The sequence below is a fragment of the Condylostylus longicornis genome, unplaced genomic scaffold, assembly GCF_029603195.1.
Source record: "Condylostylus longicornis isolate FDR11 unplaced genomic scaffold, ASM2960319v2 ptg000044l, whole genome shotgun sequence".
NCBI lineage: Eukaryota > Metazoa > Arthropoda > Insecta > Diptera > Dolichopodidae > Condylostylus > Condylostylus longicornis.
In genome coordinates this window covers 5577188-5604560 of record NW_026578013.1, presented here as the reverse complement: position 1 = coordinate 5604560, position 27373 = coordinate 5577188, and the positions used below count along the sequence as shown (strand labels likewise).

General features: G+C 24.9%; 2 protein-coding genes across 2 annotated transcripts; one reads left to right on the top strand and one right to left on the bottom strand.

The window, feature by feature from the left end:
* Positions 1-458: 458 nt before the first annotated feature.
* LOC129610397 (uncharacterized) lies at positions 459-21667 on the bottom strand. The gene is made up of 9 exons (XM_055522963.1): positions 21359-21667; positions 21122-21285; positions 20654-21059; positions 5774-5931; positions 4348-4726; positions 2527-2702; positions 2357-2452; positions 1490-1875; positions 459-470 (listed from the first exon to the last, which is right to left on the bottom strand). Exons 1-9 carry the CDS (start codon positions 21613-21615, stop codon positions 459-461), a joined length of 2034 nt encoding a protein of 677 aa, XP_055378938.1. The 5' UTR covers positions 21616-21667.
* A 2275-nt stretch (positions 21668-23942) lies between these two features.
* On the top strand, positions 23943-26310 carry LOC129610470 (brachyurin-like). The gene is made up of 4 exons (XM_055523071.1): positions 23943-24179; positions 25102-25139; positions 25629-25792; positions 25898-26310. The coding sequence occupies exons 1-4, from the start codon at positions 23961-23963 to the stop codon at positions 26302-26304; spliced, it is 828 nt and encodes a 275-aa protein (XP_055379046.1). The 5' UTR covers positions 23943-23960; the 3' UTR covers positions 26305-26310.
* Positions 26311-27373: the final 1063 nt, after the last annotated feature.

Here is a 27373-nt window from a genome sequence, read left to right as displayed (position 1 = left end):
AAAATGCAAAACTCCAATGGAAAAAATGGATAATCTTATTGGAAAATTCAAACATTCATTTGAAAATACTGAGAATTCTGATTTGAAAGTGAATAAAAAGTGAATAAAAAAGTGAAATATACGATCAGGTTCTGTAAATATTTTTTGTAAGTTGAATGTGAAATCTATTGTACAGATAAGAGACAAATAGCTTTAGAATAGGTTTACAGTTTCCGATATGTTTTTAGAGAAATCACAGGCACCTAAAATTTTAAACTCTTTAATTTCACCTTTAATATGAAAATTTTTTTACTTTAATTAAATGAATTTTCATATATGAGATAATCAATCGTTTATAATACGAATACACGGTAAATGATCGATTTTATAATTATGAAGTAATTAAAAAAATTAAAATAGCTATATAATTTTATTTTATTGAAATATATATATACAATTGTTCACACATATATACAAAATTATGCTGATAACTATGGGAAAATGAAAAATAAATGCAATACACAAAAAAAGTTTTTTTTTCGTTTTTAAATCAAGTGAAAATTAATGAAAATGTATTCGATATGCCAATTGAATAATATAGGAAATTGCATTGTGTACGAATTTTAATAATATGCATTATGATTAACTTTTTTCCTTTTTGTGCATTGTGCATTTTAATATGCAATGTGTTTTTTTTTTTGTTTTTTTGTAATTTTCCCTGTAGCGATGACGTAAAATTAATTTTATTATAATTTTTAACTTTCATTCTTTCATAATTTATTTTAATAATAAATAATGAAAAGAAAAATATAGGAAAGGAAAAAAATTATGTTACGTAACAATTACAAAAATAAAACAGAAAAATCCTCAGAATTAAAATCCATCAATAAAAATTTAATAAAATCTGAAAAAGAAAATAATTGAATTATTTTTTATAGTTGAAGAATTAAGGAAAAATTTTAGATTTTTTAAAAAAACTTTATTTTGAAGTGGAAGTCAAGTTATTGAAAATTTCAATTAATTATCGGGTTCATTAACTTTAGAATAAAAACTTGACAATATTTTATAGCTAAAATCTAACTAAAGGGCAGGTGGGAAATAAAATAAATTTCCTTTAAAAATTGTCATTAAAAATAGTCCTGTAATGAAAATATTAAGATTCACAATGAAATGTGGTTATAACCCGAAAGTAGCCCATATACACATAATTAAAACAAGATTAATTAAGACCTTATAATAATTAAAATTTTATTTCTCTATTTTCTTTAAAACATTTCATTTAACAAGCAATTTATTTTTCTCCTAAGTTAAAATGCAAATTTTTATTTTTACTTTTTTAAAGGACATTTGAGATTAGTTTAAAAAAAAAAGAATTCAGTAATCAGAGTAATTTAATAAAATTAATAAATAATTTTTCTTTTAAAATAATTTCGTATTGTTTTTTTTTTCAGTTTTACTTTCAACTATTTAAAATTTTAAGTTTTCTTCGTCTTCTTCGATAATCATCTACACCAAAATCAATATCTCCACCACCAGATTCATTTTCAATTGAAATTTCTTCTTCACTTTCTTCAGATTTTGTTTTTGTATCATATCCAATTCCAGTAATATCTGAAATCCAATCTAAATATGATGTTATACGTGTATAAACTCCTGGAAAACCTTTTTCACAACCAAATACACTTCCAAATGATGTAATTCCAATAAGAATTTTTTTACCATCTTCTTCAACTGTTAATGGACCACCAGAATCACCAGTACATGTTGATTTACCATTTGCTCCACTTGTACAAATATTTGATGGTTGTAATAAAAATGGATAATTTGATAAACATGAAGCTTGACTAATTATCGGTAATTCAACATATCGTAAAAAATATGAAATTGTGGGTGAGGCTGAAAATTAAATTGATGATTAAATTATGGTATTGTAATTTTATGTAGGTAAAGATAAAATGTTGAATTATTTTGTTTTCGCCTTAATGCTTTACGCACATAAAATTTCAAAGTTAAATTAAATGAGTAAATTGCTCGACTTCAGGAATATTATACAAATGCTTTTAGCTTTAATTTGAGAATGTGATGAGGATTAACGACTATTTCACTATTAAATATTTCCAATATTTCTTTATAACTTAGAACACTATTATTTTAAATAATATAATTATAGTAAAATTTTTGCGAATAAAAAATGTAATTAGTAAAACAATATTCCGATATTAATCTGAAAAGACCTTGATAACAACATATGAATTGAACAAATTTTTTTGTACTCAATTAATAAAATATGGAATGTATGATGGGCTCCTGTTAGTATTGCATTATTAAAATACAAATGCATAAAATTAAAAATTTTACACGTTTTTTTTTCACTTACATGTTTGAAATCGTCCCCATCCTGATGCAACACCAATTTGACCTTCATAAGATGTTATCTTATTTCGATTTGGTAATTTAATTGGTTGTATTGAATCTAAAGCAGAATTCTTAAAGAATTTAAATGATTTTTACTTTAAAAAAAAATTATAATTTTTAAAATAAATTTACCTGTAAAAACAATTGGCTGTGGAAATCTTATTAAACCAATATCATGTATTAAACGTCTTGGATTCCATCCAGGATGTACAATAAAATGTGAACTTAAAACTTCAATACGTTTAGCACCAGCTTCATTTGGATTTTTAATTTCATAGCTACCAAGAAATACAAGTGTTTTTTGTGCCCTTTCATAATATAGGAAAAGAAAAATTTGGAAAAATTAAAAGAAAATGTATGAAAAGTGGGTGAATAGTGAAAAATAAAAAGCAATGGGTAAATGGTGAATAACAATAATAAGGAAGACTATTTCTCTTTTTTTTATCCATTTGCAATTATAATATTAGCTATACTTTTTTCGTTACTAAACTCGCTTATAATTAGCTATTTTAATGAATAAATCAGCAGTTTACCTATATAATAAATTAGACTTTAATATTATTTATTAAAATTATTACTTAAGTATTGTTATTAATGAAAAAATTATTTTGAAATATTTTTTTTTATTTAGTTGCTTGTCTATTCATTTGGAATGCTTAAATTTTTCTATTTAAATAATAATTTTATTTTGTTTTTTATTATTTCTCTTTTTGACACCATCAAGTATCACGAAATTTCTTTCAATGGTCGATGAACAATTGGGTCAATAAATCTTTTACCCAAAAAAACAAAAACTAATACAAGCACAGTGTTTGCTAAATGAAATATGTACGAGTGTATAGAAAGAAATGGGAAGAAAATAATAGAAAAATATATTTCAAATTTAAATTGCAATAAATTTAAAATTTCTTAGTACGAGTATATACGTTCAACCCCAAAACCTCACTTAAGACCATAATGTATAAGTGTATGTAGCATGACATAGGATTGATCAAGATATCATAAAGTAAATGAAATGAATAAGAAATAGTTAAAATAAATTTCTTAAAATAATTCAAGTGTTAAAACACTTGGTAATTGAAGTGTCTACTTGAATTTAAATAGAAAAGAAGAAAAAAAAAAGTTTTTAACCAACTTAGAAATTGGTCATTTGGAAACAAAAAAATTATTGTACATTTCCTCATATAATACTTAAAAAGATTAAGATAAAGAAGAAGAAGAAGAAAAACTTGAATGAATTTTGTAAAAAAAAAAAATTTTTGACTTCATTTTTTTTGCAATCCATAGAAAGAAAAACTTATTGCCGAATTAGTAGCTCAAATTGTATATTAAGCTGCAAATAATGATATTGGTGTTAGTTATGCAGAAAAAGTGCGAATTTATAGCCAATTAAAATAATATTATAGTACAGGAATTAGTATGAATGCATAGTAAATTAATTAATTAATAAATTGTATTAATTAGCAAGTGAATTTCAGTAGGTGATAATAAAATAATAAAATATTGGTGAATTAAGATGGCATGGTGTTCAGCTTAATGTTATGTTTCTGGATTATAAAGCACTGAAATTCCATAACTTTTTTCAATACAATGAAGATGATAAATGAAAAATTTTGAAGCAAATAGTTTGAGAATGCAAATGGTTTCAGAATTTATAGAAAATTTATTAAAATTCCTTAAAAAATTTTCCGAATTCAAAATTATTTCTGCTTGAAAATATAAATTTCTTTCAATATTTTTGAGAGCGACTTTGCTCTAAACTGACATTTTAATAATAATTCTAAATATAATCATTTTAGTGTCGCTTGGCTAAACTAGAGTATCGTATTTGAAATACGAAATTAAATTTTCCAAAATTAAACTGTTCTTTATTATAAAATTTCATCTGAATCTGATAGTTCTTATATTTTTTGTTATATATAGGCGGAAATTTGTATTTAAACCCATACTTACATATCAATACAATGAGCTGCTGTAACAACATAATCCTCAGATATTAATGAACCACCACACCAATTTAATCCTCTTGGACCTCTTAATAATAATCCAACTTGATATGGAAATGAATTATGTAATGCAATATTACCACCAAAAATCCTTTTAACAGCACCATGTTTACGATGTACATGTTCGAAACCAAGACTACGACCACCATTATAATGATTTTCATTAATATTTTTTGTTATATCCATTGTTAATGGTTGAAAATAACTTTTATCACTATTACTATAATATGAATATGGACGCGACATAATACGCATTGGTTTTACATAATGCCAATCGATAATCGCTCTACCCATTAATTTATTATGCGGCGTTTTACGTTTCCTTGCTATTGTAAATGTTATAATCACACATATAAAAATTAAAATTTTTAAATATCTCATTTTATTTTTTTGTGTTTTTATATTAAAATTAGTATATTTATATTTTAATAACAATTTATTTATTTATTTTTTTTTTTTTCAGTTTTTTCCTCTATTGTTACAGTTCTTTTTAAATTGTTTGCGATCGCGTTTAGATTGAAAATTTTCCGCGGAACATGTTAATCCAAGTTTGAAATAAAATCAACTAAGTTGTATTTTGTGGTTGATTGAAAATTTATACAAATTTATGTTTATTTTTTTACTTTTGATTGCAATTTTAGGAGAGAAGGCGATAATTTTTCTATACATTTCTGGAGGGAACTTATAATTACTGAGTTTTTTTTTTGTGTTCCAACAATATTACTTTGTCTTTTGTTGCAATACAAAGTAATTTTCTTGTTGAGAAAAGTTAATAATAAATTTTGAAAAGGAAAATGAAAGAATTTGGAAAGAAAATTACACTCTAATTCTATGGTCTCTTTTAACTATTTTTATAAATTTAAAGGTTAATAACAAAAAAATTAATAATATGATTTTTATAGTTGCGCTTAAATAGATTAAAAATAAAAAATTTGGTAATTTCTTTGAGATGATCTTGAGCGAAAGACGGCGAGTATTATATAATTTTTGGACTAGTTTTTGGATTTAACTTACCTAATGTCGAAATTAAGTTATATGGAATTCGCAGATAATCTTATAAAAATAGAGCTGGAAAATTAAAAGTTATTAATGTTTAATAATATTCGACTCTAAGTTGTCTGAATTAATTTTTAACCTTGAATGATTGCGTTTTTGGTTTTGTCTTTATTTTATAGAAAGATTTTTGTTAAAATATTGCAAGTTTTGCTGTGTCATAATTGTCATAGTCATGAATTATTTATTTTAAGATCACTCCTGCAAAATTCATATCCATCAAATATTCTTATATTTTTATAAGAATATTTGATACGCGAATGACGATGTTGTCATCGGCAACCTTCAACAATACGTTATGCTTCTTATAACTATCCAACGTCTTTTATGATTGCAAATAGGTTTCTCTTCAGTATCTCTTTTAAAACCCCGAACTGGTACTTTTCTGGATATTTCCTTCTCTTTTACCCACCACTTAAACGTCATAGGAAATCCAGAAAATATTTGATGAAGCCGCATTCGGTTTCCTCGCATCTTACTGGAACGAAAGTTTTCCGTAATTGGAAATACTCATACTCATTTGTGCTCAGAAACAATAAAGGTGCTTATGTCGCTTTATTCTGCTTCGGCCAAAAAATCGCCTTGGTCGTCTCGCATACTTATCCCAAAGAAAATGTTATTCTTGCAAGCAAGAAGCACCCAACAATCAATTTCTCTTGTGTCAGTCGCCACACTTAACCTAGCCAACAAGTCAGTTTTCTCATTGCCCACCATAGTACAATTATTCGTAACTAAACAAAAAGTCATCCTCCAAAAGAGACTCGTAGCGCTTGTAAACTAATTCAGCAAATATCACTTCCCGATACAAGAACCAAGTGACTCGTCAATATACAAAGACGGTGACCTCATCATCTCAGCACTCACTGACCGAAAACTTGACCACACAAAAATTTGCATTGCACACGTACTCGTAGTAAAATAACATCCACTGATCTCCAAAAATTGATCGCCTTCAAAAATTTATTTAAAACCAATGGAAACTATATATTAACTCTTCCCCCCACCATAATATATTAAATTCTACTTTAGAAGCCCAACCGGGAGTGATTGTTCTGCTGACAAATATCTGGCCAAACCAATGAACAATGGTCTTATTAAAGCAGGAAACCGAAAGTTACAAGATTAAAATGTTCTACTTGTATATTCCATACAAAAATGGACTTGTTGATGTAGTGCGTAGAACCTTAGATTTTCGTTCTTAAGATTTAAGGTTCAATCACAGTTTTTGCAAAAAAAATTTAAAATATTGAAAAAACAAATAAATTATTTAAATCATTAATATCGACTGCTTAGTCCTGATATGTACAATGTCCTTATTAATATTATCTCTGAAAATGAAGTAGAGTTTGCAATAGCACATAGAATTCCAAAATTTTTGGTTATATAAAATATATAAAATTTTTTACTTTGCTGATTTTCTGCTTTACTTTATTCTAATAATTGAGCGATCCTAATGAAACTCATAACCTAGTTTTTGATTTTGAATCTATAAAACAAAGACGAGTAGATTAAAATTTTTTTATGTTACATTGGAAACACACTTTAACAAGCTTTCATTTTTATAAGTTTTGTTGCAAATATCTCTGAAGGACGTTTACACATATTATTGCTTATTATGAATAAAAATTTTTTTTATTTTAGTTGATTACACTTGAGTAGAGTGTCAGTGGAAAAAGAGTGCAGAGTTTTTATTTAAAATTTAACCCCCGTGAATAATATAAGTACCATTGAGAAAAAATTATAGTTCCTTTGCGTTATCCTTATGTTCAAAATGTTTAAAAATTACAACATGTAAACATTATGTTCAAATTATTGGTATGAATGTTGAGTTTGAAAAGAGAAACAGAGGGAAATTTATTAGAAATTCCTTTTTTCCTTGGTTTTTATATTTCGGGTGTTACAATAAGTAAGTACATAAGTTGTAAGCATACAGGATCCAAATTTCTTTTCTTTTCTTTTCTTGTGTTACATAATTTATCCTATACAAAGATTTGACTTACTATAAGATTGCTTCCCTATATGTGTTACATTCTTATTTCCTATACAATAATTAAAGTGAAAGCCTCAAGATAATAATAATATTTAATTTATAAAAAAAATCTTTAAAATGAATTTAAAAAAATGACCACTTCTCTTCTTGGCTTCTTTGTTATTTTACTTTTCAATTCAGAATTCAGACAATCATTAATGTACCGGCTTACGAGTAAATTTACAACATCGCATTTATTTTTGTTGTTCTTACAAGATAATAAATTTTCTGATAAGATTTTAAAATTTTTCAACATCTTATCTTTATAGTAGTTTACCTATACATTACCTTTGATATATGTATGTAGGCATCTGTATTTTCATATATTAAGTCGTATATATGCATGTACTTACTGATTATATGTGTCAGTTTGTGAGGATAAGATAAAATTTATATATCCGGGTTTTTCTTTTGTTTGAATGAACAGTAAGATCACAAATGATATTTGAGCAAATGTTTTTCTACAACAATATTATATCAGAAATACTTGTATAATTATGGCAACCTACTTCACAACTATTTGAAATCATTCACATTTACTTAGGAAATCACTAGGTAATTGCAATGAATTGTGAGAAATTTTTATAAGTGTGTGTAGGAAATGCAAGTATTTTTTCTTATAATAAAAAATCTTTTAATTTTTGAATGAATTTTTATTGCAAAATATTTTTTTTTAATGATATAAGTTGTTTGAAATTGAAATTAAGTTCACTTGCTTTTAGGTCACAATTTTGAGATCGGGAGTTTTATGTCCGAAAAAGCCTTCGCAATCCGGAAAGGTCAGGAGCTTCGTGTCCGAAGAAACCTCCGAAATCCGGAAAGATCGGAAATTTCATGTTTGAAGTGACCTCCGGAATTCTTTTTTTTTCCTAATGTAGGCAAATATATTAATGTTCGGTCGAAAAGATTCTGCTTCGAAGCTGTTAAAGCTAGAAAAACGTTGTGTTTGTAAATTCTTTTGTTATTAACATAAATTATCACATTAGTAGCAAAAGAGCACGCGTGCCATTAAATTTATGTACAGCAAAGTTGTAAAAGTAGAAGTAGTGCATCGAGAAAAAAAAATAGCGGACTTTTCTAATGAAAGAAATATAGCGTGTTTTTTCAAGATTTTATGTTTGAGCAACTACTGCTTGAAAACGGTAAGTCTGACACTTATTATCGATATATTGTTGTGTAAGTCTATCAGTTGATACCCACCCAAACGATTTTTTTATGACATGGATAGTAGATTAATTTCAATATCAATGTATTCTTGCGGAGCTTCATACAAAAGATGCCATTCGTGAAAATTAAATAGGTGCTAAAGCAAAACAATATGGCGTATGAAGGTACATAATTTTTATATTTTATGATACGAATTTCAGAGAATTTCAAAAGAACTACAATGATTATTGATATTTGGATATAAATTTTTATATTTTGCCAATTAATGGCAACCAGATTTAATTTTGTATTGCCTTTCTTTATTATAATAGAGGGTTATTTGGAAATTAATGCTTGTTTCTATTTTGGAGCAAATTTGAAGTTATGCGATTTATTCCAGGCGCTCCTAGTAAAAGTATAAAATAAGAACAGAATGAAAAAAACAAATATGTGTCTAGAATATAAAATATATGAAACACTTTTAGAGGCAACAGAAGTATCAAGTCCATGTGACCGATTGATATTTTTGATTTTTAATTTTTTTCTTTATTTTATTTAAAACAAAAGGATTTTTTTTCTGAACTTTTACTTACATTTTTGCATATTTTATATACTTAGTCAAAGTTAAGTAAAGTTATTCACCTACATATACATTTATATACATTTACAGATAAGATGTAAGTGAATACATCCATTTTTTTTTTTCTTGATTACAAATATATAATTTTGTTTAATATCATATATACAGCACTTGTACATATATTATAACATTAGATAGGTTATCGTGCAATTTCTGCATTTGTGTTTTTTAGTTTCCATATTATAATATTTGCATTTTCTCTCATGACACCATATAATATATGTGGCTCGAGGTTACCGGTGCTTATTTTTTAATGAATATACGTACATGTAAGTATACTCTTTTACTTTTTAATTTTTCTTGTAACTTATATATTGAAATAAAAAGTCTATATTTCAGTATAGTGCTCTGTAATATGCAATTGCATAAATGTACACTGGTGAATATTTTAAAATTAAATCTACTAACATTTTATGTTCTTTTAAATCATTCAGCCGCTGGAAAAAAAATTATTTTTTATGAAATTCTTATCTGTGAATATGGTGAATATGTGAGTATATGCAATAAAATATGGAGGTGAAGGTAAAATATAATCATAAAAATAAAAATAAAAAAAAATAATTTTTTTTGCAAGATTTTCCATAGTCCTTTTATTTTTGTAATTGTTTTTTTCCTTTATTTTTTCTGTAAATGAATGAAATTTATGTTATTATTTACTTTACCGTTATGCATACTTATACATACATTACGATGTGGTGGATTTTAAAGGATACAAAAGAGATAATGTGTGTATAAAGTTATCAAGAGTATTATGCATGGTAAATTACACATGAATCTATATCATGGTATATAAGAAATGCACTGGTGCAATAATGATAAATCACATTTTAGTTGTTCATAGAAAAACAATTTAATTTTTTTTTTATTTAAAAAATTTATTGGAGATTTTCGCTTATATTTTATTTTTGTTAAATTAAACAAGATTTGTTTTTAATATATATTTTAATTCAATTAAATAATAATAAATAATAAAATAAAAGACAAATCTAAAAACAAAGTAGAAAATTAACAATCTTTGCTGGGTCGCTTTGGTGAATGATGGGAAAAATATTTTAATTAAATATATTCGTAATTTGATACGCGAATAGGGGGGAAAATTGTGAAAATTCTGTGCAATACAATTAAACAAGAACAAGAACTTGTCTATACAACATATAAGTTTATTAATTTGAATAATTGCATTTTATTTAATGTTATTTTAATCTGCGCATATTTATTTTTTCAAGGATTGTTTTAACAAGGTTCTTACAAGGCTAATACCAAGGTTAGACTTGATATTTTTTGAAATTTTTCTTTTTTAATTTTCTGTAGGGAATAATTAAATTATTTTCAAGAAAATAAAAAGAAATGATGAACAGTATGTGTTTTAGCAGATGGAAGAATTTAAATTGGTTCAAGGAGTAAAATGTAACAAGTTATTGCGAAGATTCCAATATAATCTTAGAAAAATTCAGTTAAATAACATAAGTAGATATCAAATTCAATATTTGAGTTTGCATAATAGTGCAGTTTCTATGAATTTTAATTCTTGATTTTCAAAATTTTTCAAATAAATAATCTTATTTATTGAGAGATATTTTTTTAATTCTGTTTTGCCTACTCCATTTGGGAGTATTAGAACCATCCGCTTGATTTTATATAGTCAAGCATTAGTTTGACAGGTCATTGAGTTAAACATGGTGGTGATCAGCCCTAGTATTTTCTTTTAATTTTATTTTTAATATTGTATATTAAATTGTATAATATTAAGTATAATTATTATATAGTGACCTCACCAGGATTCAAACCCGAGGCCCATCGGTTAAAAGACTTATGCTGTAACCACTGTACCATTGGTTATATTGAAAGTAATTATAAAAAAATTTTAAATGAAAAAAAAAACCTTATTTATATAAAGTAAAAGAAAAACCCGGTTTCTTTTCTATACGTTTTTCTTAGAAAACCAAAATGGGAAATTATTCTCCTATCTTTTATTTTATTAATTTTATAAAATCTGAAATAAAAACTTTATTTGTCCTTTATAAAATTACTTTTACAAACCATAAATTATAACTAATTATCCAAATTTCCACCCCATTATTTAATTTTATTTCCGTTTCGTCTTCCTATTTTCTATTTATTTAGCAGTATCAAAAGTTTCATTTCACGTTTCTCTGTTTTGTTTTTTTTTTGTTTGTTTTATTAAAAAATGTCCTTTTTTTCTTAATTCACGTTTACGAACAATCCTTTTTATTTTAAGTAATTCTATTAGTCATCTTGACCTCAAACTTTTTATTTTTATACTAAAAAAAAAGTTTTTTTGTTCTCTTTTTTGAAAAATAAAAGGATAAGAAGGTTAATGTTTTAAATATGGTAGGTATACATATAAGGTTTACAAAATACTGTGTGTGTTGATAATAAAATGAAGTAAAAAGTAAAAAATGCCTAGACCGAACTTTTGTTGTAATTTTCCTGTTATTTTTTGTTTTTGCTTTTTTGTCATTAGAAAAGTACTTAAAGAATTAGAGAGATGGCAGTTATGTATAGGTTTCTTAATTGTCTTTCCATATCATTTAAAGTAATTTTTCTTATTTTATTTTTCGCAAAATAAAAATAAAATATAAAATAAGTCTATTTGTTTTTTTTTTCTGTTATAATTTTGTTTTTGTGCCTCCTTTTTAAATTGTTGCTATCTATAAATTTCATTTGTCTGGAGCACACAATTAAATTTGACTTCCGGTTTTTTTTCATATTCCTGATAATTTTTTTCTAAATTTTTTTTTTTGTATAAAAAATCAGAAAAATGAAATTTAAACATATTTTTTTTAATTTGAGAACCTGCAAAGAATTTTTAGTCAGTCCGTTCTGTTTTGATATTCAAAAGTTACCAATAACTTATTGCGTATAGTTTAGGTTTTTTGTTTAAAAAATAAAATCTTTTGGTCAAATATTGGGGCCTACTGTTACTAAAGTTGTCCTAAACTGAGATCGATAAATAATTCAGTATTCATTGAATCTTTTTTGCATTTAATTCTGAAAACAAAATCAAAATTTAATATCATGTTCGCCTTAGTGTATGCAATTTAATTGATATGTTTTAAAATAGTTTGTGTGCAGCAGTGGCTTATATTTCAGAAATATTACATTCAAACTGAGATCATTTTTAAATTTGAAAAATTCTTGTAGCAAATGTAAAAAAATAGGGAAAAGACCGTTTCTGTGAAAGAAGTGATTGTTTAAAGTAAAAGTTAATTTGATGTTTCCACTAGAGGACCGTCTATTATAATTAGTTTAAAATTCGCAAATAATATATTTTTTCACAATTTCAATTAAGATCAAGTTCAAGCTTATATTTGCTTGATTTAGTTTATTAACTATTTCAAATGTTTTGGTGGATTATAATGTTTCCGCACTTATATTTGTTTAGTTGATAACGTGCTATTCTATTTCAGAAAATATTGAGTTCTATTTGTTTTTCCACCTTTGAGAAATTTTGTTAATTTACGTTAAGAAAATCTCAAGCTTTCTACAATGTATAATCTAAATTTTACTCTAAATCTTTTTGTATTTGATACATAAATAAGATTAAGCTTTTTGTTCATGTATCAAACACAAAGAATTTTAAAGAATGTCCTTTTTTGAAAATCTAATTATATTTACACACTTTTTTTCTCTCTACGTTATTCTTTTTGAATTGAAATTATTTTTTTTATTTTTGAATTGTTTTTTTATACCCTATACCAGTTATACCTTTCTAAAGGCAACGGAGTTTGTAACAGCTTCAAGGAGTCATTTGCGGTATGGACATGCAGATATATTTTTACTAAGCACAAAACTCTGCCCTTCCGTCCGCTCGCATGATAACTCACAAACGATTATAGCAAATACTACCAAACTAGCTGCCAATATAAATGCCATTATAGAACTCAAAGAAATTATTCTAAATATTTGAAAAACTACTAAAGCCATAAATATGACATGTTGTATACGTGGGCTCAATTACATTTTAAATATGATCAAAAAATTTTAATGGAATGCCTGAATAGGTTCGGGTAGCAACCATACAAGCTTTTAAAGCTAATTTTAAATATTCAAGAAAATTATAAAGTTAGATTCATGAGGTTTGTTAGCCATTGGTTCAATTACAGTTCGTACATATTCGTGAAGTTTTTTGTGGAATGATTTTGTGGCTAATTCTATTAATAATTCAAAAACAAGTTTCTTTGCTCACATTGTCAAGAGGCAGGGTATAATTTAGTCGGTTCAAATCGACAGAAAAATTTTTACTTGTTTAACCTTTATTTATTATATTTTATGTTTTTCCCACTAAATAATACATCATCTTTTTAATATCTTATTCCTTTATAACACCATAGAGAACCAAAGATAAATGATAAATAGTATAAGAATCACAAAGGAAGAAAAAAAGTTGCAACTTACAAAAAAAAAAAATAAATTTTCTCGACTTTTAATTCAGCAGTTTTGTTTCGTTCGTATCCAAACAAAAAAATAAAGGGATAAATCAGCAAAATTTAATTTTTTCTTTTCAATGTACAAATTTAGCCCTCCAAATAGAGTTTGGACAAACATACAAAAAAAATAATTTGTATGTGTATTTATAAATGAATAAAGTACAGGAAAAAGAGTGGAAAACAAAAATATTACGGTTCCTTATTTTTTCAACCATTTTTTTTTTCGTTCTCTTAAATCTAATTATTAGAGCTTTATTATATAATTGGGAAAGTTAATTAAGATATGATTAAGCATTTAAAGGATTACAAAATTTTGATTTCATACAGTTAAGAACGAAAAGGAAAATAGAGAAACAATAAAATATAAAAAAATAGAAGGCAAAAATATTTCCTGTTTATGAAATCGGAAAAAGAAAGGAAATTTTTCACTCTCAACGAAAAGTACCCTTTTTGACTAGAAAAGAAGGGCTCGCTAAAAATAACTTTTTTTTTGTTTCTAATATTTTTTTTACATTCATTCAACTTTGCTTTTAAGACTATTCCAAAAGAAAAATAAGAAAATAGCCATAAATCTTAGATGAATTAAGAGAAAGTTTTTTCGGTATTTTCAGAAAGTTATCGATTACTAGACATTGATTTAATAAAAACATTTAGTTTTTTTTGTCAGTGAGAAACTTAAAGTATTTCAAAAGATCATATAGAGGGTGGCTGAATTTAAGAAACTTCTATTGAAAAAAATATTTAATTGAATATCCTGGTCCCTGATAAATTTTACCAATATTAAATATTTTTTAGTATTTCCATTCATTTGCGATGATTAATGTGTTTTGGTGAATGTCGGAGATTTATTCACACATATAGAATGGTTTTTATAACATTACAATATATATATAATAGCCTTAAGTCCAAAAACTTGTACCACAATTTGTTTCAATTAAATTTTATGTTAAAGTCATTATGAATTTTTCTTAATATAATTTAAAATAATAGAAAAGTGATAGAAAATTCAATTGAATATTTAGAGAAAATTTTAATATTTATGAATTATCTAGCGATATGTATTCCAAATGAGCTACTATTTTAAATCAAAAACCGCTCTAAATAAAATTCATATGAAATATAATGCAGATCTTAGCACTGAAACAAAGAAAATAATATTAGAATAAATTCTATTTAAGAAGTTTATTTTAATCTCTCCTGATTATTTAAATCTCTCAATATTGGAAATAAGTTTCTTTTTGTTTTCAATATCCTTTGTTCTTTAATTGTTTGTATATACACTTGCGATTTCAAATTTATTAATTTTTCATTCCTAATTTCCTTTTATTATTAATTCCTTATTAAATGTAATAAGCAGAAAATTAAAGAAATATCTTATTATTGTGCAACGTTAGCATAAATAAAAATAACAGGAAAAAAACAAAAGTAAAACCCCTAAGATTTATTTACGAACGGAAAACTTAAAACACAAAGAAAAAAATATTCTCTTGGGACACTGCAAAAGTTGTCCTGAAGTGAAATTTGATTTTTGTTTTTAAATTTGTACAGAAGAGAATTTTCTTTTAATAGATCCTTGAAATGTTAAATATAAAATAGAGTTTCGGTTGGAGGGGGATGGGAGGAATAAAAACAAATGTTGTTTTTTTTTTCTCAATTTTATTTTCACCTATAAATTTTTCATCATTATTTTTTTTTTCCTATAAATTTTTTATTCTACCGTGAAAATAAAAAAAAAAAAACTTTCGTTTTTGCTTTTGTTTTCTTGTTGTTGTTATTTCCTTTTTTTTAAATTAAGAAAAATAGAATATCAACGGAAATATGGAAGAAAAGATTTTTATTATCCTTGTATTATTGAATTTTTGGTTAAGGAATACTGTGATGTTTCTATTGAAACAATTTTAAAAATATTTTTCGTGTTTACTTTATTTTTTTAGTTTTCAAATTGAAGTTTGAAGTAAAATTTCTTGTTCATTTGTCTTTTAATATCAAAATTATTTAAGGAAACCAAATTAGATTGAATCCCGTAATTTTTGAAGGAAACTAGGTTGACTCCCATGGCTATCAGTGGGCATGAAGAAAAAAAGCTTACCTTAAATATTGCCAAGAGATTTTCTGTTTTCTTTGGCAGAAGTGTAATATTTACTTTTTACAAATATTCACAGCTGATATAAAGAGACTCAACACAAACTTGTTTCATATACGCCTGTGGGTACCGGTTTTAGCTAATATTTAAGATTTTCTCACTGCCCATACGATGTGATACAACATGTTTCTCATAAAAATCAGGCTTTTGAAACAAAACTGTTGGATTTCAACTGAGCATAACATTTTGTTATTCTCTTCTACAAATTTAATTTAAATACTCGGTGTGATATAAAATTAAGTTAAGTTTTGGCACTGGTTAAAAATTTTATTTTTGTGTTTATTTATTAATTAAATAAGTTTTTTTACAATATTTAATAATTACCAAATTTTCTTCACCAGGACTTTTTATAATTGAAACTTGTATTTAATTAAAATTTATTTGCACTCTATTTTAATATTTCAAAATATTTGATTGTTCCTCCTTATATTCGAACTCCTGTAGTGTACTTTGAATTCAATTCATACGAGTATAATAACAATTACGCTAATTTAACTCAAAGAAAATCTGTAATCGTGTCAAGCCAAATCTAAAAGATACTAGAATCTCTAAAGTAAAACATCATGCAATTTTAAATTTATGAGAAAGAATCTTATGCATTCACTTTTTTAAAATATTTTTAAAAAATCTTTTATAAATAATTATTGTTTATCTTTTATTACCTGAAATTGGCATTTTTACTATAATCACACACACATACGTATACATATATATTTCTTATACATCAATTTTCGAGTATTTTCTTTTTCTATTATTAAAAATTATAGAAAATGAAAATAATGGTAAGTAAGCAATAGAATAAAGTATAAAAAGAAGAAAAAAATTAAAATTGGAAAAAAAGTATAAATAATAAATAAACATCAGCATTAAATGTAAATAGTAATAATAATGATGACGATGATAACGATGACGACGGCTACAATACGACGGTACACGAAAAAAAAAAATCTCTTGGGAAATTCGAGGAAAATGTCTCAATTTGCAAAAATAAACGAAGTAATCATTATTTTTTTTTTTTTTGCTCTTCCCTGACTTCCAATTTTGAAATATTTTTCGCATGTTCAAGTTAAGTCATTTACCGTTACTCTTCTTATTATTATTGTTATTATGTTTTACCTTCTTCAATTTAAAATTATTTCATCAGGATATCGTTCAACAAATAACATTAGAATGACATTTGTTCAATACTTATTTTTTATGTTCTTCTTATTTTTCCTGCTTCTTTTTTTATCATTATTATTTCTATATTTTGTTAGTGATTTTATTCTCGTTCTACGAAATAAAAATAACAGAAGAACGTTCCTTTTTCTTCAACATCTCTATATAAATTTTCTTAAGTAGAATCCTAGAGACATCCTTCAATAATAACAATGTTATTGTAAGTAGAAAATAAAAATGAAAACAAAAAATAAAATAACGAAAAAGCACAAATAAATGTTAAGTAGTTCTAGTAGTAATCAATAAAATATAAAGCACTTGGAAGTAAAATACCAAAAAAAAACACAAGACAAGAAAAAAATTTTACTCAAATAATTGGGCTCAAGAAACTAAATGGAGTAGAATCAAAGATGTCGCCGTCATTTTAGTACCAGTTGTCATCATTATCAATGTCGTCGTCATTATTAAAATTTAGTATTTTCAATTTTATATTATTTGAGATTACAAAAAAAAAAATGAGTAAGAGCATTGGTTACCGTAAGATTACTGTACAAACTTTACTCAACAGTGAATAGTGTATACTCGTATATGTATTTAAGGTGTATGCTTGTTGTTATAGTGATAAGAAAGAATTAACAATATTAGTGTGACCATATCTCGAAGAGACATCTAATTGAAAATGAAAAATGACCCTTCTCCCTTCTAGTGATCTTCTAAATCACTAATTTATTTAGTGAGGTGTATTAATTCTTCTAGAACTTACGAAATAATTTATTTTAAAAATAATTTTTCATTAATCTAGCCACAAAAAATCAAGAGTTTTTTTAGGTTATATCAATTGTTTATTTGTTAGTTGAATATGTCAAATGAGCTACACAATAATGCTGACTGCAATTCACAATTTTCCTGTATTTTATGAGTATTCGTCATACATACGGAATTTTTGCATAAAATAATTCTAAACTAATGTTGCAGCAATGTTTTAATGGTTTCCTGCCTTATAAATTTTTCCACATATTTCATTACCACTTTTTTTAACAAATGACAGACATCGATCCATGCGAGTTATATTTATGTAAAGCTTTGCTTTTGGATTTTAAATTAGTTGTTGTTGTTTTTGTTTACAAATACAAAAATTACAATCAAGTTAATGAAATGGGACAAGGTAATGGGTACATTTAGAATTGTGCTGAAAGTATTTATGCCAATGAAGTCAATTTAATCACTATTTTGTAATAACATAATTTTTGGTTATAATTTTGAAAATAAATATTGTCAATATCTGGTAACTCCTTTTTAGATTAACGCTTAAAGCTTTAATTTTCCTTTGCTTATATTTGAAAATTGCCTTTAAGTGATTGATTTACAATAAAATTTTATTCAATTTACGTCCTTTACATATTGTGTATACAAATATATATATATACATAAGTATACCACTACAATTATATAGCGAATCTAACTATATAAGGATGAAAAGGGGAAAATCTTGTTTCTTTTCAATTATAATTATTTTTATTTTCTTTTTAAGCATTTCTTTATCATATTTCTTTTTTTTTTTTGCTATATTTGAAGTTCGAAGCTTTAAATGTCGTATTATCTAAATATAAAATAAAACGAAAAGAGAATATTTATATGTATACATGTAGATGAGTTTTAAGTACATTGAGTACATATTGTGATGAAGAGTTAATTAAGATTGAAAGAAAAGACGTTTTTGTCAATGTCAAAAAGGATGATTGAAAAGAAAGTTTCATTTTTAATGTTCAGTATTCTTTTTCAATATTCTATATATACGAATGCACGTATGTGTATATGTATACTACAACACTACACACATTATAAGAGTATACTCGTGTTTAATAAAATGCAGGATTGAAATAAATTTTTTTATTGGTGTTGCATGTGTACATTTTAAATTAGGTTTTATTGAAATTAAAAGTATGTCTGTATGCAAGTAGGGTTTGATGGTATACTTTTTGTTGAAATGAAATAGGTATACTACAATATATAAAAACATATTGTGATATTTATGTATATAATACGTAATGTTAAAAGTGTGATATTTTTAGAATAATGTTTTAATTTTATTTTTCTGATGAATTTTCAATTTTCTTAAGAAAATTCTGCATAATTAAAACGGAGGATTTTGTTTATTTAATCATTGAGAAAAATAATTTAGCTTTAATATAGTTGAATTGCAATTGTTGTCAAGAAAATGTTTTTTGGGAGTGTCTTGAAGGATTCGAAAGGTAAATCTTTAAGCTCATAGACCATTAATTGATATAATTATGAGTCAGGAAGTTCATTGGGAAGTGGTTCAGTAGAATTTGAATCGAAAACCAATTATATTGAGCTAGTATTGAAATGCAAGCTATTAATTAATTGGCGTCCTTCAAATATCTTTTTTCATAGTGTGATGAATTTTTTTGTTAGAATAAAAAATTGATCAAAAAAAGATATAGAATCTCGAGGCAGATAGACAATGGGAAATTAACCTCTAGGGGATACTTGAATTCATTAGCAAGATTAGTAGCTGGCAATTGCTTTAGCCACTATGCCTTTGGCTATAGATATGTAGTGCATTCTATTGAGTTGTGTTGCACAATATCGCATTCTACAAACAATAATCTATCAATTCTCACGGTTTTTTGTACGTGCTCATATTTTATCTATAGAAATAATTTATACCTTAAAAACAAAATAAAGCCTGCAGTATAATATTACTTTTGATAAGCTTATATAAGATTACCATCTTGTCTAATTAAATTGATTTATTGACTTTTGAATTTCAAGAGAATTATCTTTATTGTTTGTATGTACTTATGTTGGACTTTTTATCAACACAAATTTGTTTTTATTTTGTTTTGTAGCACACCGTAATAAAATTATAAAACAAATGTTTTTAAATAAAATGCGTTGTTGAACAAAAAGAACAAAATAGAAAAAATATTCAATTAAGCTATTTTATTTGTTTGTGGAGCTTATTTGTCATTCATAACTCTAACTCGGCTATATTTATAAATAGTCTGTTCGAATTTGAAATTTATATTTCAATTTTAAATGATGTAATGGAACTAACGAATATGTTTAAAGTGGCGCAAAAAACACATGAAAATTTTCTATTTTGCCGTGAATATATTAATACCTTCATAATCTATCTAAATCATGAATTTCCAACAAATACGTAAATTATGTTAAGAAACAGTTCTTCTGTGGCTTCTAAATGCTGAACCTGCTTAACATTAATTATTGCAAACCCTTAGGAATCACTGAAACTTGGAAACATATCTATGGAATTCCAGTTAGTATAAGGTGATATCTATTTGCAATATCCTTAAGATTATATCTTGAATTAGATGGTTTATGATATCATTGCATATCATGCGACAAAAAAGATAATTAAACGATTTTCGAACTTAAACGGAAAATTAGAGTTAGCAGACTATTGAATTTTAAGAGTTTTAATATGTTCAATGCAATGATTATTACTCAAAATTATTTTTCTATTTATAAAATGTTGAAGTTAAAATTTAAAGGATTTAGTCTCAATAACGTATATATTAAGTTAAACCAGTTCCAAGTTACTTTTTCAATAAAAATACAGTTAACTGCAACTTTCAGCATTTTTGCTAATCCTGAATATTTTCATTAATCCAATTTAAATATGATGTTATTTTTGTAAAAACCGCTGGAAAACCTTTTTCACATCCTTCCTGACTACCAAAAGATGATATACCAATTTGAATTTTTTCATTTTTAGAATTAAATGCGATCAACGGACCACCTGAGTCTCCAACACATGTTGATTTTCCATTACTTCCATTTGTACATAAATTTTCAGCTTTAAGTACAGTTGTATTATAAAATTCTAAACAACTTTGTCGATTTAGAACTTCAAGTTCTACATATCTTAAAACGTATGAAGTAAATTTACAGTCATCACTATATTTACCCCAGCCAGAAGCAACTGCTGATATACCAGTTCTTTCAAAATTTTCTTTATCATTTTGTGGTAATTTAATTGGTTGAATTTTTTCTATAAAAATCATAATTTTTATATACATTTAAAAATTATTAAAAAAGTGAAAGTGAAATTACCATTAAAATCAACAGGTTCAGGAAGTTTAACTAAAGCAACATCATTTTTAAATAAAATTGGATCAAAATTTGGATGAATTTTAAAATATTTATTTTCAATTTGAATCCTTAGACTTTCCAATCGTAAATCATGTGCCCCTAACGATGCATATAATAGTCTTGTACTAAAAAATATTGAGAATATTTGTAAATTATTATAATTGGCCTTGCTCTTTAATAAATTGTTAATGAACTGACTTATTCAAACAATGAGCCGCTGTTAAAATAAATTGATTTGATATTAAAGATCCTCCACATAATGTTGAAATTCCATTATATTTCCTTAAACTTAAAGCAACCTGATATGGTAAAGAATTTGGTACAGCTTCATGTCCACCAGTTATAAATTCATCTAACTCTGGAATATTACTTTTGCAATCGTTCGTTTCTTCAATTGGTAAACAAAATAGTAATGTGAAATTTATTATGATTAGAATTAACAACGAATTTCTCATAGTTCATTAATAATATTGCAAAACAAAAACAATTTTTTAAGTTGTTGTAAAGAGAATTGTCCAGGTTATACTAATTAAAAATTACACTTTTTATATGAAATTTAGTTCTATGGATTTTCTATATTATGTGATTGATTAGTTTAATATCTTATCAGTTAATTCTGTTTTTTTTTTTATACTTGCATACGGTAATAAAATTCGCTGATATGTATATATATTTGAATTTCTGAAAAATTGGCTTATTTTTGATTTTCAGATTTTATATACGATAGCTGTAAATATTTATTATTGGGCAATAAATTCAATACCTATGTTCATACAGCTCATAAGGATAACTTTGAAAATTTATTAAATAATATTCTGAGGTGAAATTATGTCGTTAATGTTAACCGAATGCCAAATTACTGACAATACTTCACTCAGGCTTACGTCCATGTTATAATGTTCTTTATCTAAATTTTGTTATTCATTTAGATTTTAAAGTTGATTTCTGAATAAAGTCCATAAATACCCCACTTTATTGGCCCAACTTGTTGAACATACTTTTTCTTTTCTTTTTTCTTTAATATTCCCAACTTAATTATAAGTGCCTTATAAATTTATGATTTAAAAATTATATTATTGCATCCAAACAATTCAATAAATAACTTTTAATAATTAAAATTAAAAGTATTTTCATTTTATTGAATTATTCCCGGATGTCTGATAATGCTTTTTAAATGTATAAATATTTTATATTGTATATGAATATGACATAGAGTGTGAACATTTTTGTAAAAATTTTTCGAGAACAAAAAATTATAAAAATTTTATACAATCAGCTAGTTAATTAAAAAGTGTATTGGTACAATAAAAAATATTGGTATAGAAGAAATTAAATAATTCTGAAAAATTAAAATTCATTCGGTCAATAAATTTAAATTTGTATTGCATATATGCGTATACAAGTTATCAATAAATCGATAAATTAGTTGAAAAATTAAATTAACACTTTAAATTGGAGGTGTTAATGTTTACATTTTATAGTTTTGTGTGCACTTTACGAAATATATTGATGGTAAAACTTAATAGTATGGAAATTTTTGCAGCTGAATGAAGCTTTCTTTAGATTTCCCACACGATTATATTATTAGAATTTTGGATAATTAGCTCGACTAAGCAATTATTGGGCCCAAAACTATATTACTTCTAAATATTCTTCGCTAAAAAAGTAGTATCTCATTACTGATGGTCAATACAGGTTTATAATGCTTCTTGAGGCCCATTAATAGCTTCTTTATTTATAAATTCACAAGTTTTTAACTCTTAATAATTAAAAATATTATATTTAATTAATATATAGCATGTACTAGTGAAAATTAGTTTAAATATGTCTGATTCTTGTTACAACTATCATTATTACATAATAAAATTACAAAAATAGAAAAACAGAAGAAAAAAATTATACCTAATTATAATGTAAGAAAATTACAATGTAATGTAAATGTAGGTACAAGTTTACGATGTATGTAAGTGCACATGCATTTTAATTAAACATGTAACACTCACTCTAGTTAAATCTATTTATTTCTTCTCTCTCAATATAAGCAATTACCGTTATAACATTTAATTTATTTGATATGTTATGATAGTAGATCAATAATGTGTGTAATAGAGTATAGGCCATAAGTAAAGAAATTAAACTTGATCTGATTTGGAGCAAAAAAAAAAAAAGAAACAAGAATAATAAATGTGTGTTTGTGGTTTTAAAATATAAAAGAAAAAGAGAGCTTTTAGTATATAAACGTAATGAAAATGTACTAAAACCATTTCCTTAATAATAAAACTAAAAAATAATTTTCTTTTTCATTTAAAATCTTTAAAAACTCATGCAATTTTTGTTTTCATGCAAAAAAAAAAAACCAAAGTATATAAATAGAAGTGTTTAATTTAAATCAGGCCGTAATTCAATCGTTACATTTGAAAACGAAAGTTAAAATTAGTTTTATTAAAAATAATCAGAAAAAGTAAAATATTTTAATAGAAGAAATTAAAATCATTTCAATAATGAAGTCTATTAAAAATGCAATTCATTCATTGGAAATTATCATTTTATAAAATGCATTAGTTTGAAAATTCGAACAAGAAAAAAATAGAAATTATATAAGAAAATTTATAAAAAAAAAATAAGAATAAAAATAATATAAACAAGTATAACAAATTTAAAATAAAAAATTCATGTTATATAACATTATTATTAAAAATATTATATACTCGTACAGTGTTTCAGAAGAGTGAAAATTAAATATAATTTAATTTTAATTAAATTTTTTGAAAATATAATGAAAATTATATTGAAAATTTTAATGAATTTAATAATAATTATTTGTGGGTCATCCCTTGAAATTTATGAATATGAATATGTACCGTTTCTTGAGGAAATATCAATTCAAGCAACAAAAATGATTGAAAGTAGAATAACAGGTGGTGAAGAAGCAATACCTCATTCACATCCATTCACAGTTGGATTACATATATTAACTGATTCTGGAAAAACTGTATGGTGTGGTGGAGCTTTAATTTCGGTAAGAGTTTTTTTTTAAATGAAAAAGAAAGTAATAAAAATTTCATTATAAAAATTCTTCAGATAGTGAAAATTCTATAGTTGATAATAATAATTTTTTTTATTTGTAAAAATCTTAAAAATTTGGACTTTTACAAAAAACACGCTAGGTTAAAATAAACAGATTAAAAAATATTTGCATAATTTTGAATTTTGTTCTGTGGGGCATCTAAATAAATATTTGAAACCGATATAGGTTGTCACATTGCATTTATTTATTACAATAATTTTGCTCGCGCTAATCGTTAATGTCGCGTATATAAAGTTTTTCAATATACTTCTTCTACGCGACATTGTGTGATTTCCGCGTGCTCTTCTTATCCAAATCTTGCGAAGGATATTTAATTATTAAAGTAAGTATTTTTGCTATAACTTTTTATTGTAAGAAAAAAGATAATTGCATTTTTAATCAAAAGTTTAATATTGCAGTACTTGTTTGCAAAATAGACTTTTCTTGTTATAAAAAATTATTTAATAAGATATTTGACAGATTAACCATACAATTATAATTATTGTTGCTTTACTGGAAATTTTTTTAATATTATCTGTCGAATTCAAGCTAATTTCACTTTTATTTGAATTCTAGTTGTTCCAATGAAAAAATTTCTATATTAAAAATTTTTGCTCGTACTTACGAATTTCACACTTAATATCCAATTTACAAATATTGTTAAATAAAATGAATAAAAATGTTTTGTTAAAATTCTGGTGTCGTCACTATTCTTAGTTTGTAGGAGCTTTAATTGACAAACATGAAATTTTCTTTTATATGTGTACAGAAAATTTTCAAGAGATTTGGCTAAAATAATGTTTATAGAATTATTCACTGTTCGAAGAAGTAAAGTTTTGATTTCCTATTGAATTTTCATATATTTTTATATTAGATAGAATGGGTTCTAACAGCTGCACACTGTGTTAAAAAGTTAGTAAGTATAACTATACATTTTTACTTTATTTTGCACAATTTTCTCTTATTATGGAGGCTAGGATTACAATTTTTTTATTAACCCTTAATTGCACTTTTAGTTAAAATAAAAATTTATAGATATGAAATCATCGAAGCGAAACTATGATGAATCGCCTGGAACTTCGTAAAATATTGGTTTGGAAATTTTAAAAACTACCTGCAAAAACTAGTTTAAATTTACGATATTAAAAATGGTTTTCGATGTTATAGGCTTGTTTTGTTTTTGCAAATTTAGAAATTCTGTTCTAAATGAAAAATTTAAATTACGTTATATAAAATAAAAAAAATTATTTGACATTAACAAAAATTTAAAAAAAAATATTTTTCAAAGTAAATATTTCACGGCTGAAAAAAATCTCCGGATAATTTATAGCACAAACCGCAATTAAGGGTTAATTTTTTTTCAATAAAATTTCTTAGATAGTTCTTAACATCTTATTTTAGAGGAAGAGAAGTTATGATTTACGTTGGATGTCATGATCGTACAAAAGACTGTTCTCGTATGAAAACTAGTCGTAGTAATATAATTAAACATGAAAGTTATAGTGGCCGAACTTTATCTAATGATATAGCTTTAATAAAATTACCTGAACCAGTACTTTTAGATGGTAATGTATTAAATAAAATTATATAAAAAAAATAAAATAATAATGATTCTTTTTTAAATATATGTATACCAAATTCATAATATTTAACATTTTAATATTTTAAAGAAAAAGTACAAACAATAGATTTACCAAAACACAATCGTAGAGTATCATATGTTGGTAAATGGGCAACAGTTTCAGGTTGGGGTATTTTTTCAGATTCGGTATCAGCACTTTCAAGAGTATTAAGAGTTGTACAATTACCAATTATTGATCGTGGTACATGTCAAAATCGTTATACATCAGTACCGATACGTGAAACAAATATTTGTGCAGCAAGTCCATCAAGAAGATCAACTTGTGCTGGTGATTCTGGTGGTCCATTAGTATTAAATAAAGATGGATTTGATAAAGTTTTAATTGGTATAACATCATTTGGTTATAAACGTGGTTGTGAAAAAGGATGGCCTGCAGTATTTACAAAAGTTGCACCATATGTTAATTGGATTAAAGATAAAACGGGAATATATTGATAGCGATGTCTGCATATAAATATCGTAGTTAATAAGTAATTTTCATTAATATTTGTATTTTTTCTTGCAAATTAAAATAAGTTTAATAATTTGTATTTTGCAGTATTTTTTATTAATATTTATGCTTATGAAAGTAATTTCAGAAATTTAATAACCCAATCTTTGTTTAAGGCAAGAGAACCTTAGTATGGAATATTATTAAAAAATTTTAAATTAATGACCAAAATTGGCAATTCATATTTACTTCTTATTAACATTTTAGACTATAGTAAATTCCCTTACATCTAAATCTTAATTTTTATATATATAGTTGCTTGTAAAACTTTCTTAAAACACGTGATTTTTTGCTGTAATTATTTTTCCCATACTCGGACATAAGTGTAAAGTTACATTTAAAAATGTGATTTTAATTTCTTATGAAACTTGAATTTCTTGTTTGCAATGTGTTATATTTGAAATTTAGCCACTGATTGCTTATTACTTTTGGTACTTTTACTTATATAAAAAATTTATGAATCATTTTCCATATTATGTGTTTAAGGCTGACATAATGTGTAGTTGATTTAGGTACATTTTTGTTTTTAAATCGGTACTGTGATTACCTTTTTAGTATATACCGGTTAACTCTAAAATTATTACTAAATATGGTAGCATACTATTACATGAGCTCATTGTGAAACTGTGAAATACTTTTTTTAAGAAAATCATTTACATTAGATTAAAATCATAAACTAAATCTAAACTGTTCCATTTTACAAACTCTTCTTTCATAACTGAGATCTGCATTTTTTCTGTCCAAAAGAAATTTAATCTGTAAATAAATAATTATATAATGACATAATGAAATGCTTTAAAACTTTTTACGCTAAATTTCTTCTATTATTTATTTAAGAAAAAAAAAAAGTATTATATTATTTTATTTGAATTTTATTTATAGCCATCATTAAAATTGAAAACTCTTAACAAAACTCTTGCACTACTGAGAATAAATTTTATAAAGTTATATTCCAAAAAGAATAGAGAGGAAAAGAAGTGAATGAAAGGAAATGAATTTAAATTTAAATATAAA

What these genes read in the sequence shown, in the direction of transcription:
- LOC129610397 (XM_055522963.1), bottom strand. Translation starts at nt 21,615, where the DNA reads ATGAGAAATTCGTTGTTAATTCTAATCATAATAAATTTCACATTACTA. An exon ending in GCGGCTCATTGTTTGAATAA is followed by an intron (nt 21,286 to 21,358) that starts GTCAGTTCATTA and finishes AATATTTTTTAG; the next exon opens with TACAAGACTATTATATGCAT. An exon ending in ACAGCCAATTGTTTTTACAG is followed by an intron (nt 2,453 to 2,526) that starts GTAAATTTATTT and finishes ATTCTGCTTTAG; the next exon opens with ATTCAATACAACCAATTAAA.
- LOC129610470 (XM_055523071.1), top strand. Translation starts at nt 23,961, where the DNA reads ATGAATTTAATAATAATTATTTGTGGGTCATCCCTTGAAATTTATGAA. An exon ending in GTGGTGGAGCTTTAATTTCG is followed by an intron (nt 24,180 to 25,101) that starts GTAAGAGTTTTT and finishes TTTTTATATTAG; the next exon opens with ATAGAATGGGTTCTAACAGC. An exon ending in TGAACCAGTACTTTTAGATG is followed by an intron (nt 25,793 to 25,897) that starts GTAATGTATTAA and finishes AATATTTTAAAG; the next exon opens with AAAAAGTACAAACAATAGAT.